Source organism: Python bivittatus, unplaced genomic scaffold (genome assembly GCF_059951505.1).
Source record: "Python bivittatus isolate LINGU-HERP-01145 unplaced genomic scaffold, Pbiv_v1 ctg000430_np1212, whole genome shotgun sequence".
Lineage (NCBI taxonomy): Eukaryota > Metazoa > Chordata > Lepidosauria > Squamata > Pythonidae > Python > Python bivittatus.
Genome location: NW_028277071.1, coordinates 4,137,531 through 4,151,333, shown reverse-complemented (window position 1 = coordinate 4,151,333; position 13,803 = coordinate 4,137,531). Strand labels below are relative to the sequence as shown.

General features: G+C 39.2%; 1 protein-coding gene across 1 annotated transcript; it reads right to left on the bottom strand.

The window, feature by feature from the left end:
• Positions 1-350: 350 nt before the first annotated feature.
• Positions 351-13,289, bottom strand: LOC112542896 (vomeronasal type-2 receptor 26-like). Its single transcript, XM_088144040.1, has 6 exons — positions 13,078-13,289; positions 7,816-8,101; positions 5,320-6,174; positions 4,235-4,462; positions 1,731-1,857; positions 351-1,252 (listed from the first exon to the last, which is right to left on the bottom strand). The coding sequence occupies exons 1-6, from the start codon at positions 13,287-13,289 to the stop codon at positions 351-353; spliced, it is 2,610 nt and encodes an 869-aa protein (XP_088000166.1).
• Between the last annotated feature and the right edge of the window lie 514 nt (positions 13,290-13,803).

The following is a 13,803-nucleotide window of genomic DNA, read 5'->3' as shown; positions in this document are numbered from 1 at the left end:
TGTTAAAATTACAAACCATGAAAGTCAGCTGACAGACTGAATTAATAAAACCTGTATTCCATTTATGGATAAGAATTCTTGACATGTGCCAAAAGGAAGGAAGGAAGGAAGGAAGGAAGGAAGGAAGGAAGGAAGGAAGGAAGGAAGGAAGGAAGGAAGGAAGGAAGGAAGGAAATTCTAGCACTAAATGATACAAGTTGGAAGTAACAGGACAAATGGGAACCATAAGTGAGAAGGCTCCCTATTTCCTCAATTCAGCCTCAAATCATAATTTTGTGAAAGAACTGCTTGTAATGATGTCCACAATTATTGAATGCATATAAAGAATTTGAGCTTGACGTAGCCGATTTTTAAAACATTCTTTTCATTAGCTGATGCTTATTGTTCAGTTCTGGTCTTACCACAATGATAAAACACTTGGGGGAAAAGATACACACCAGTAAGCCAGCACTGGAGGAGATCATGGAGAAGATCTCCACAGCCAGCATATATTTTCCCCTTGTGCTTAGATACGTTGGAACAAAGCACAGCCAAACGCTGCAGAAGACCAACATGCTGAAGGTGATGAATTTGGCTTCATTGAAACTGTCAGGTAACTTCCTAGCTAGAAAAGCAGCAGAGAAGCTCACCACGGCCAGGAAACCCATAAAGCCCAAGACACAGTAGAACATAGTGACTGATCCCTCATTGCACTCTATTATGACTTCTTCAGACATTGAGTGCATATCAAAATCTGGGTATGGTGGAAAAATTGCCAACCATAGTATGCAAATAGCGGTTTGAACAAGACAACAAAAAAGAACAATAAAAGTGTCCATTCCTTTCCCCACCCATTTCCTCATTCTAGATCCAGGCTTGGTGGCCATGAAAGCTAGAACCACAACAAAGGTTTTGGCCAACACACAAGAAACTGCCATGGAGAAGATGATTCCAAAAGCTGGTTGTTGAAGGAGACACACAAGTTTATTGGGTCTCCCAATAAATAGAAACACACAAAGGAAAGAGAGGAGGAGGGAAACAAAGAGAGTGTAGGTGAGATTCCGGTTGTTGGCTTTGACGATGGGTGTGGCTTTGTGTTTAATGAAGATCCCAAGCATCAGAGTTGTGATAAAAGAAAAAGAAAGAGCACAAACAGCCAAACTGATCCCCATGGGTTCTTCATAGGATAAGAAAGTTATGTGTTTTGGAAGGCATGCATCTTTGTCATGGTTTGGATAATGACTTTCTGGACAATGAGAACAGTCTTCCATGTCTGAAAAAGAAAATGGCAATTCTGTGTACAGTGCCTTTCTAGTCATCAAGCTTTACTGTTGCCCTTCTGAGACAGAAATTAATATCGACAGTGACACTGAATATTTAGCCATTGTAATGTGAAGACATTCTCACTGAGCTTTAAATTCTTCATATATTTTGTTCTATCTTGGATATCACATAAAATGTATTATTTGTGTATCATTCTTGGGTATAAATCTGCATGCACTGAATTTTCACAATCCTTTTCACTGTGAACAGCTTTAATTGCAAGGGAATTAGTACACATGCATGGGGGAGAGGGCTGTGTTTTTAATCCTGCTACACTACCCAGGGTCACTTGTGTGAGATGGGTAGGTGTATAAATAATCCAAATAAATAAATTAATAAACAATCAAAATAGATAAATAAATAATCCAGATAAATAAATAACCCTGCTGATAAGGTAGCTTATCCCATTATTTCTCAAAAACATTTACCTTCTTCATTTGAAATTTTCCCTTCTGAACATGGATGGCAATCATAGCAGCAAAATGGTTTCCCTTCCTTCTTGGTCTTGCTATACCCACTTTGACAAGGATCATTACACAAAGAACGGGGATATGCCTAACCAGAAAGTAAGGAGAACATTGTTAACATTGAAAAAAAGTATTTAAGCAATGTCTATCTTGCTGGAGAATTTAAAGCTTAGACATGGAGTAATGACCACTACTGAACTATAATACGGACAAGAATACTTGGTCTGCAATTGGTGTCATGGAATATCCACCCTTCTTGGAATCTTTTCCCCCCAAAGTTTCTTTAGATGGCTCCTGAAGCCAAATTGCTCTTTATCCTTGGATTTCTATCAGTTGAATGCAGTTGATCTATGCAGCTGAGATCCTCTACTAGAGAGAAGAAGATTCTTAGCATCTGCTCAACTGTCTAATTACTAAGCAGCACTATCTGGTGCCCCCCTCCTATTGTATCTGTGTCAATGTGCCATGCTTGTACAAAGAGGCAGTGCTTTAATCATTATTTCATTACCACCATTTTGCATATGTTGACCCATCCTGAGGCTACCGTTGTGGCTAAGCCCACTTGGACTATGCATATAACTTCCTAGCTCAATGCAGCTACAGTACTGTGCATATTTTGCCATTCAGTTTCCCTTCTTTACCTTTACATTTGCAAACATTTTTATTTGTAGTTGATTTTGTGGTGGGAAAAGACTTCTCTGCATTTTATGGTAGTCCTGTGAGAAGCAGTATAGATTTGCTTCAGTGAAGCCTTTTGAGGCATGGAGGTGCCATGTGGATAGCATCAAATCATTGTGAGTGCTGAAAAAGAAGCCTTCTCTCAACCTCCTTTCTCAATACTGGCTGACTGAAGAGTTTCTATCTTGGTGCACTTTGGGATTGACCCACACTATGGAGCTGCCCAGCCTGGAAGACTAAGGTTCAGAGAGATGACCAAAAGTTCTGGCCAATGCCATGAAGGAGGCCAAGCTTTGGGCAAATGATATCTCCTCTGCAGCACTGATCAGAGTCTTTGCCAAGTAATGGGGAAGTGTTTCTCACTTTCTTCTAATGGCTTACGCATGTAGAGCATGATGAGGAGAAGGCAAGCAACACTTCTTTACAGAGCTGACCAAAGCTTTTGGGGACCAGGCCAAAGGTGGCTCTATCCTGGGTGGCTTAAGTGCACGTTATGGCTTGCCTGCAGTTCACACCAAAGCTATCCAACCTGGAAGAATATCAGCAGATACTAAAGGGTTTCCAAGCTGGCTGCCTTTAGATCATGCTGCAGGCAATGCTGCAAGGTTTGCCAAAGCAGGCCAGACTAGAAGACCATCAGCACACACTGAGAGAGGTGCAGAGCCTGGAAGCACATCCACCACCTTCAGTGTACACTTGCTGAAGCCACCAAGCCTGGAAGCACCTTAGCCAAAACTGAGCAGGCAGAAGATTCCTTTCAGCCTCTCCTTACATTGGAGTTCTGGGGGAGAGGTCTGAGAGGAGCCTCCCAACAGAGAAGATGAAACACATGGTCACTTGGCTTTGCTTTTACAAGTGAGGGGACACTTTGCTTCTTTGAGCTGTCTGAAGGGAAGTTTCATTTGAAGCTTCATTAAAACAAAGCACCTCTTCAGATCTTCATACATATTTGGTTTCCTGTTTATTTCTGAAAACAAAGTTCCATTATCTATTCTGTTTTTTGCCTTTTATACATTGTTAGGATGACAGCCTGAGAATGAATTCAGAGAAAGAAACTGCTGTAAAGTATTATCTGTGAGGTGACAACTTACAGAACAATCACGTACATTTTGACCAAGAAACAAGACCCACTGCATTGCTTCCAAGTATGCTTTTAAAGGAAATTTTCCCAACCTACATCTCTCTAGATCAGTGTTTTTTGAACTTAGCAACTTTAAGATATGTAGACTTCAACTCCCAGAATTCCCCAGCCAACATACTGGATGGGGAATTCTGGGAGTTGAAGTCCATACAACTTAAAGTTGCCAAGTTCAAAAAACACTGATCTAGATGGATTGGAGAATATTATGTATCATCCCCATCCAGGACAACCATGACTGAGTTGAATAGGGATGGTGGGACCTACATGGTGACATGTATAGTGGATACCAATCTGAATATATAGAGGAAAACAGTTTGAAGAAAACCAATATATAAGATTGCAGCCTAAATTTCAAAACTAAGGTTTCAGAGTCCATGACTAAGAAAACACTCAGAAGCAAAAAGAAGCTTTTTTGATCATTTAAATTGTAGCAATTTATAAAATGTTTGGTATCTAACTACAAACATCAGCTATGTATGGAACTTTTTCTATTCCTAGGAAATCATTGCTTATAAAAAAAAACCAAAACTACTCCAGAGTAGTTTAAATATTGTTTGTCCCAGAGAAAGACCTAAGAAACATATCTGAATCCAGAATGTTTTTAATGTTGTTTCAATGAAAGAAAACACAATTAGTCAGACCCCACCTGGTTAAAGCTTTTTGGCCACATGATGGAATCCTCAGAAATCTTGAAGAACTTGTTTGGGGAAGCCATGGGATCTATCCTACCAACCTGGATCCTAAAAAATGACCGGTTTGGGAATGTGACCCAGTGGTTAATATCAAATCCACCAAGTAGTTCCCCATCTTTGTCAAATGAAATCTTTTCTCCAGCATTATTGTTGAAGGAGACCCTTCTCAGGAAAGAATGAAGCTAAATTGAAAAGAGAGAAGGAGGGAAGATAAAATAGGTAAGAATTATTCATTATTCTATTTCTCATCAGAGTCCATTTCATACAGACTCAGTTTATTAGATTGTTCTATCATATTTCATTATTCATCTGTGAGTTTCTTAAACGTACACATATATTTGAATGCATTGCTCTGTAATAGAAGGCCTTGGAAGATGTTAGTATTAGTACATGAGGAAAGCTGGTAACTTGATTGTTAAAAATGTCTTTCCTCCCTTGATGAGTTTCAAACTATGTTCCTAGAGGGAGGTATTTGTTTCAGCAGGTATCCTTCTCAGGAAGTATTCATGGGGCTTGTATTGCTGTTTTTCTGAGCAATAGTGAAGAATATTGGATATGAGAATATGAATGCCTGACTATAGGGTACCATCTCTAAAAGGGTCATGAACAGCCCTAGCACTGGAGCTGTTGCAAAGGGAACACTGTAGTATTAGTTTCCAAGATTTTTTATGTGCCCCTATTATTATGAGTTCATTTTCTCCTTCAGTGTGTGTGAGCCATATGTAGCAATGAACATCAAGATATTTCTTGTTTGGAGAGCACTGGAGATGTTATAAATGCAGGGGATGTCTTCCATTGTTTCAGACTTTGACCAAACCAGGGGTCTAATCTATATAAGGAGATTATGGTGTAGATCTATGATACATAATGTTAATATACAACTGCTTTATTATGTCCTCTGTGGTCCTAAGATGTTGTAAGAAGGAAATCGGTGGTAGACATGGCACTTAGATGTCCCAACGTCCTTTGGAGTGAGACTTCTATCTGGTCTTTAGAGTGAACTTGCAGATCTCCTGCGTATCTCTGCTCTGAACATTACCTGCCACAATTGTTCATTTTGAAGCTTCTTCCTTCTTCCATCCACAATATTGTTGTGCTTGATTTTTGATGAACGCATTGCCTCCAAAGCATGTGCTACAGCATAGACAGCATTGTAGACATTGTAGCTGTAGCCAGTCATCCTAAGTTCAAACACAGATGCAGGAAGGGTTGCCATCTTCTCCCTCCTTGTACAGATTGTGCCATATTGATTATCTGGATCAGAGTGGTGAAACAAACACCTGAATGCATGCTCCCAGAAATTCCTTAGAAACCCATCATGTTCTGCTATGGTGGGATTTCTGATTAGAAGAAATTCCCGGAAGCCTGGCACCTCCCTTGAATGAACTGCAAAGGATAAAGCACTTTGGAGGAAATTTACATCCCAATCTCTTTGAAGAGAAATGGATGTGAAATCCATTTCAGCAGTCATGATCCAGACCTTTGTCTTCACTGATATATTCTCCACTTCTGAATACTGCACTAACATTTTCAAAAAGTTCATGGACTCCATTGCACCATATAAGACTATCACCTTGGCTGTGCTCTTCACAATAATATAATAGGTTTTGTATGTTTCATCCATCACATCCGTAAAGTCACTGTAAAAAGCTACATTTGGGAACTTTCCTATGAAATCAAAGCAGATGCCATTCATGGACAACATGGGGAGCACAGCCTCTACAACTTTCTCTCCTTTGTCATCATTCACAGCAAGAACTCCAATCCAGATCCACTTAAAATGTAGCAGTAACTGGAGGATGCCTCTGTTTTGGTGGGACACATCTGGAAGCATTTTTTGAAGGAAAATACCTTGGGTCCTTTTATCTATGGCTGGAGTAGAGCCGTACGTCAGCTAAGAAAAATGATGGGGAAGAATGAAGAATGCATGAGGCTGTTTTTCATCCTGAATAGTGTTGACTTTTTTTTGTTTGTTTGCCTTTGAGTCATTGCTGACTCCTTGTAACCACTTGGCCAAGTTCAAGTTCTAAGGTGGGGCTATACCTCCTGGTCTCCCAGTTTGTAGCCCAGTACCTTAACAACTGCACCAAATTGGCTCTCTGAAGAATGTTACACTTTCTAAATTATAATGCCTCTTTTCAAAGATCAGTTGGGATGTATCATGGATTTCCATGTGTGTCTATAATGATTATCAACAAACTGGACTATTTCAATTTTTTCCCATGTATTGTGAACATGAGAGGATTATGAATGTATTGTAGAAAACATCTGAACAAGAACTGAAGCCTATTGTCCTAATAAATAAAATTTTTAAAAAATCTTAACAATTGCATAAGTGTCTTTTGAAAAATTAATAGCAAATTTCAGGGGATGTTTCAAATCACAGACCTGCCATTACAGATGCATTAAGGCTTTTGCATTGGGAATAAGTTCCTGTTAAAAATGAATGGGAACCTTTTCTACAAAGAACACAATCAGCATAAGAATGTAGTGTGGGTTCAAAGGTTTAAAACCCCATGCAACACAACCTAGATCCATATTGGACACCCTGAGCCAACAAAAGGTTAATTATGGATTTTCTGATTGTGTCCTTAGGTTGATATTCTTGAACGCATTGAACATGACTTTTACCACACTGCTCCAAAATTCTCTGAGTGACCAAGACTTTTGGTAATTGAATGCAACAGGATAACACTTAAATATATGCAAATGTTAATATATAGAACCTGTCTTCGGGTTTCACAAAAATTCCTCTCCTTGCGGGGGGAAGGAGCCAAGAGGGCAATGAGGCAACAACTGCTGTAAACAGCTCCTCCAAAAGATTATTTCTTTATCATATTTTTTCTTAATCTATTGTTTTAAATACCAGCTTATTTTATTTTACAATTACCCTTCCACCCATGCATTTAGTGTGACAGCCTTGCACTGCCCTATCACAATTGTCAACATATAGAAAGAGCACAGGAAACTTCAGGACACCATCAATCATCATGGGAAAAAGAAGGGAGAGACACCAGACACATTCTGCAACATATACTACATCCAAGCCCACAAAACAGCTGAAAATCAACAGTTAACCTCTTTGCCAAGTGTGAACACTGATTATGCAACCAATCAAAAGTCAATCAAAAGTCTGAGTTAAAGTTTTTTCCTAAAAATGGACATCTTTTAGCTTTAGAGAATACTTTTGCATTTGGGAAGAATCCCTCATAACTTCAAGTGGAGACCTTCAGACTAAAATGAGGCATTACTTTGTGATCCAGAAACAGATTCTGGAATGAAGCTATTAGATGGGTGAAGCCTAAAAAAAGACCAGCTAATGTCCATATATGTAAATGAATGCAAATTACAAGTCTGTTTCACAAATCGGAAACTTTATATATATTTTTAACCAAGAATTTTCTCTTCCAACATAAGGTAAGCTTTCTTGTTCAATCATACTCTTTCCCAAACCTCAGCCCCAAAATTGCATCCAAATGATCATAAGAACAGTAAATAGCTTGTTCAGTTCTTAAGTGTCATCAACACGCTTTACCTGGGGAACTTTGTAGATGCCCAGTATGGTTGCCATGTGGAGACAGATGTCAGGTCCCCCAATGACTGCAGCTGGATTGTTCTGGACACCACACTTAAAATTAGGGATGAATCTATTTTGAGCAAAGAGAAGCTCCATTGAGGCAAGGTAGGTCCAGCTTGGACTGAAGTAGCTATTATAGATGTTGAATCCCACGGTGACATTGGGTAAAATCTGGGGATTTTCATTGATCTCCTTTATAGCAAAAACTAAGGCTAGGATGTGTTGGTAACTCTGAAACAGTACCCTGCAATGAAAACTGCATGCTGTTTTTAAAGGAAGTGGTTCCAAAAAGTATTTCCTGTATTAATGCTTAAATGCACTTTAATACTGAACATTTAATAAATTATATAAAAATACACTATCATCCAAATAAATGCAAAAAACCCTCTCCTTTTGACTTTTCTGAACAAGCAAGCATTGGCTTTGTGTTAGTAAATATAATTTGCATTGTACATGTATATAGAATTCACAGTATCACAAACCAGCTTCATAATATTGGATGCGACCCAAGAGCTAAGAAAGTTACTTCTGATACCAATAATGCAAAAAAGAAGTCATAGCTAATCTTAGATAATCTTAGACCTATACATAAATTTAAGTCAAACACAATCTGGGCCCTTGATTTTTTCTTCTTAGTGGTTACTCCATAAACATTGTTATCAAGGTGTTTTGGTACCATACATTCATTCAACAGAAGAATGCAGTATTGACAGAGGGTTTCCATATCAGAATGTTAATGATTAAAAAATGGTTAAAAAGATTAAGGCACCCCATGTATTACTGGGTGATGGTAGCTGTAGTGGAGACTGCCTTGAGAATCATTTGATTCAACACTGGGGTAAAAATACAAGACTTACACAAAATCATCAAGAAGGTCCAAAGAAGGGTGTTGAATGAAAGCAACAGGACTGGAAAAGATATACAGCTGAGAAAAAATGCCAGCAATTCTGAGATCTCCAGACTGAACGTACTTATGAAGAATAGGGAGAGGTTTACTAATATTGCAGTTACGATTATGGACCTTACACACCACCCAGGCATTGATAATAATAATGAAACAATAAATACCACCATATTGTCTGAAAGTCTTCCTTCTGTATACAAATGGACCTGTTTCCACTTTGGCAACTGCATATTTCCTTGGTGAGTGGGCGATCATTGCAAGTGCATATTTCCAAAAAACAGAGCATGCCATGAGTCTTTCAATTGTTTTCAGGACCAAATTGGACAATGTAACATATCAATGATCAAAGGGACAAATGCTTGTCTGACTGCAGCCCCAGCTCTGAACCTTTGGGGGAATATTAATAGCATCTGTTGCCTTTGTTCATGTTTTCCACTCTGATACTCTCAGGGATTTGGAAAAGAAGTCGAGATAATCATGTCTAATTGGATAATTACAAGGTACGGTAGATAATCATATGCTCATCGTTTTTCATTCAGACCCACCTTAAAGAAGAAACAATGGAACTGTTTTATGTGCTGTGGATCAGGGGAAGATAAAGCTCACAATAATAAGAATTTTAAAAGAACCCTTCAATGTGAGAAAACTGATTTTTGAAAACACACTGCACTACACATCCACCTACCCATACAAAGATGACATTTTGGATGATGTCAAAAGTGACATGCTACAACCTTTAATTTGATGGAATTAAAGCAAGCTTTAATTGAAGAGACTGAGCTTCCTACAAAACAAAATCAATAGACAAATCAATAGATTCAGATAAACACCAGGGAGGACCTATTAAAAGACAAATCACAAAAAAACAAAACAGTGAATATCACTGCTTGTTACCTCCACCTTGCTGCTCAAGTCACTAACACATTAGTAATAACCTACAGCCCTTACAATACAAGTGCAATGACACTGCACTTTCTCAGGCAGTGAGAAATGACAACTAGCCAGCCTGAAGAAAATTTTCACAAGCAAGAAAAAACAACAGGACAATGTTGCCGATATGGGAACCAGACCCTGCAACAAATCCGGATGTCTACTTTCCCCCCATATCTACACCAAAAGCACCATCACGGGCCTCAAAAAATTCACACGTAAGATTAGAGGTGACTTCAGATGTTTTTCCTCTAATGTGATGTATACCACCATTAGCCAGCTATGCCCCTCTGATTCTACATAGGATAAACAGACCAAACTTTGTGCAAAAGAATTCACAGACAAAAGTTTAACATTAGGACTCAAAGCAAGAACAAAGTAACATCAGAACATTTCAATCTTCCAGGACACTCCATTGCATATCTCAAAGTAGCCATTTTGGAAAAAAGAAACTTTAGCACAATCAAGAGATTACTGAACTCACATATATCAAAAGGTTTTAAACTACCTCAGGTTGCAACTAACACAATGGATTTTTAACACATTACAATTGTTAGTTGATAAGGTACTTATAATCTGTCTCAGACTACAATGATTTAGCCACAGCGACAATAGTATAGATTTATTTGGCATATACCGGTTAGTAACTTCCATGTTTCCAAGGATGTCCTGGTCAAATTGAAATACCTGTCTCATGCTACCATAAAATCCCCTTCATTCTCAAAATTAGTTGAGTCATTCTCAATATATAGGCATTCAATCTCAATGTACATTAAAATGAAATTTTACTTGGATGATTTTATGAAACTCATGGTAAATTGTTCTTCTGAAGACTGGGGAACTATCCTTCTAACATTCTCTTTTATGAAGGAAGGGTTGAGAAATGATCCTATTCAGCACTTGAAATCTTGGTGCCAAATCTCTGTCCCGATTGAACGACACTGTTATTAAATGTAACACTTCTAAATAATAGATATATAGAATGAGAAACCAATGGGATTATTTTAAAATTTTGAATGTCCTTTTATGCATCCTTTTACTTATGAGCGTTGAGCAAAACCACAATTTGCCCTACAGGTTTGAAGTTATTCATCCATAACCATCATATATTGAAGATGTGAACTTCTGATGTACTTAGAGTTTTCTCAGCTGACATACTGTGATGCAGATTACCATCATGGCTATAGTTCAGCATCTAATTAATCAGTGATGCTGTTCATCTTGATACAGTCCTGGGTAAATCCACACCACCATTTTCACATCTTTTCTCTCACCATTTTTGAGATGAAAGTAGCTTTCAATTGTATCCAGATGAAAGGTCAACCCCATTTTATGTTTCCTCCTACTGAGTTACTATTGACCTTGATCCTCTAATGGTCTGAATGCAGAATTGCAGCAGAAGGTGATGAATGGAGTAGTAAGTCTTCCAAGGTTTGTTAATAACCCAACCTTGGATATGGAGGAAATTGCATATTTAGAAATGAGATATCACCCAACTATCGCTATATTAAATTATCCTGCATTTATTTACATTTAAGCACTTTACATCCAGTTAAGTTCAAAACTACATAATTCTGCAGTAAAATTATTTGACATCAAGTCAATAAACCATTCTTTTTTTCCAAACAAGAAATTTGGAAGGGAGATGGCAAAACCCTGCAGTTTTGACACAATGCCCAGATCTAGCAGTATGACTAATCCGATATATATATAGAGAGAGAGAGAGAGAGAGATAAAGAGAGAGAGAGAGAGAGAGAGAGAAAGAGAGAGAGAGAGAGAGAGAGAGAATAGATATTCAATAGCTCACAACTAAATTAAGTTACAAGTAGTCCTTACTTAATGACAACAATTGGGACCGGCAACTATCACTAAATGGCACTGTTGTTACATGTGATGTGACCATGTGGACTTACAATGTCAATTTTGCTGCAGTTGTTATGCAGAATACTCATGGTCATTAAACACAACAACATGTGACTGTGATTTGAGACTTACTGCTGGCTTCTCCATTGACTTTGCTTGCCAGAAGCCAGTTGTGAAGCTTGCAAATGGCAATCACGTGACCGCGGGATACTGTGACCATTGTAAATGTGTGCCAGTTACAAAACACCCAAATGGAAATAACATGACCACGGGGATGCTGCAATAATCATAAGTTTGAGGACCAGTCATAAAGCTACTTTCTCAGCACCATCGTATCAGTTCAAAAGGTGCAGTTATTAACTGAGAACTACCTGTATTGTCCATAACAATAAGACATGGAGAGATTACAAAGGGACATGAGTTGAGACAAATATAATGCAGGAAAACATTACTGTTCTTAGCTAAATGGTTGCAAACACTACAGAAAGGGAATAGGGTGTCTTTCAGATGTTTTATTTCCTTTTGGTCATTATTTGCTGCCTGTTGTTCAGCTCAGGTTTCAGTACAATGATAAAACACTTTCTTATAAAGCTACATGTACAGAATCTTGCAAGTCTGAAGGTACAATTCTCCTCCCCCATCTCCTTTACAGTCTGAGAAACTAGGGAGAGTCTCTTCTGAGCCTCTTGCCCTGCCCACTATTCACTTGTGGGCTATGCTGTCTCTTATCTGACCATTCCCTTGGCAGTGTCCCTTTGCCCAGTCTCCTACTGTTTTTCCCACATACCATTACATCATCCTCCCCTTCACACTCATCTCCCCCTCCTGAGTTCCCAGGGGAAACTGAGTGTGGGCTGTGAGAATGAAATGTAGCTGTGTTGCTCCCCTCTTCGGCTGGTAATTCTCTGAGATCACACGAAGCATACCAATAATGAGCTGTACCTCTAGAGGGGGTAGCTGCCCCTCCCTCAAGAATCTGTTGGTCTCCCCTTTCATGTCCTGTGTGCCTGATATGGAGAGAGATGGGTCATTTCCCATGCTCCCTACGTGGTCTCTTGCTATCCCCGAGGCACCCTCCACCCCAGAGAAGAACCCCTCCTGTTCATTTTGGCCAGTGTCAAACTCCTGCAAGGACAGGGTTTGTTAGGGTATTGGTCATGAAAGCAGTGCATACCCATTGTTGCCTCCCATGACCTCTCCAACTCCTGGTAGCCTTTCCAGTTTATCAACTATTCAACCTGTTTCCCTCTGCATCTAGAGTCTAGCACTGCTTCCACCTCATACTCTTCCTCCCCATTTACCAGGACGGGGGGGGGGTGCTTCTTGTGAATGCAGATTGCAGGGGGTGCCTCTTTCACTAGTAAAGACTGATGGAATATAGGGTGAACCCTCACTGATGCTCATAATTGCAAACGGAATGCTACTGGGTTTATTTGCTCAATCACTGGGAAAGGGCCAACAAATTATGAGTCTAGTTTCTTAGAAGGCATTGCAGAAGTCAGACATTCTGTACAAAGCCACACCAAATCCCCTTCTGCAATTCTAGCTCCCTTTTGTCCATCTGCATCTGCTGCTTTTTGTATGCAGCTTTTGCTAGTTCTAGCTGTTCCTTTAAGAGGCTTTGGGCCTCTTGCCTCTTGTGCAGGAAATCTGCAGCATGAGGAATGGTGCTTTCTTGCCTGGTTGTTAGTAAGACCCATGGATGGAATCTGTAAGTTGCCTGGAACAGGGACATACCGACAGAGGAATATGCTGCATTGTTGAAAGCAAATTCAGCAAGCGGTATGAGATGAGTCCAGTTGTCTTGCTGGTATGAAATATAGCATCTTAAATATTGCAACAGTTGGTAACCTCAGATTCTCCTTTGGACTCTGGATGATGTGAGGAAGACAAATGAATTTTAATATTTAATAAATGCAAGACGGCCTTCCAAAATTGAAAGTGCAGGAACTTCCTGTGTCTAAGATCACAATCGACCAATTCTCTATATCTAAAGACATGGTCCAAAAAGAGCTGAGCTGTTTCCTGGGCTGTTGGGAGGCCCTTACTAGGAACAAAATTAGCCAATTTGGTAAATAAATTGGCTAATAAAGTAGTAAACTACTACTACTAGTATGGTTGTATATCCCTGCACTGGGGGAAGGTTGGTGACAAAATCTAGAGAAACCATATCCCGGGGCTATGACAGGGTCTCTAGCAGCTTCAGTAACCTAGCCGGCTTACCAGGGATTAGTTTTGTACTATTTCAG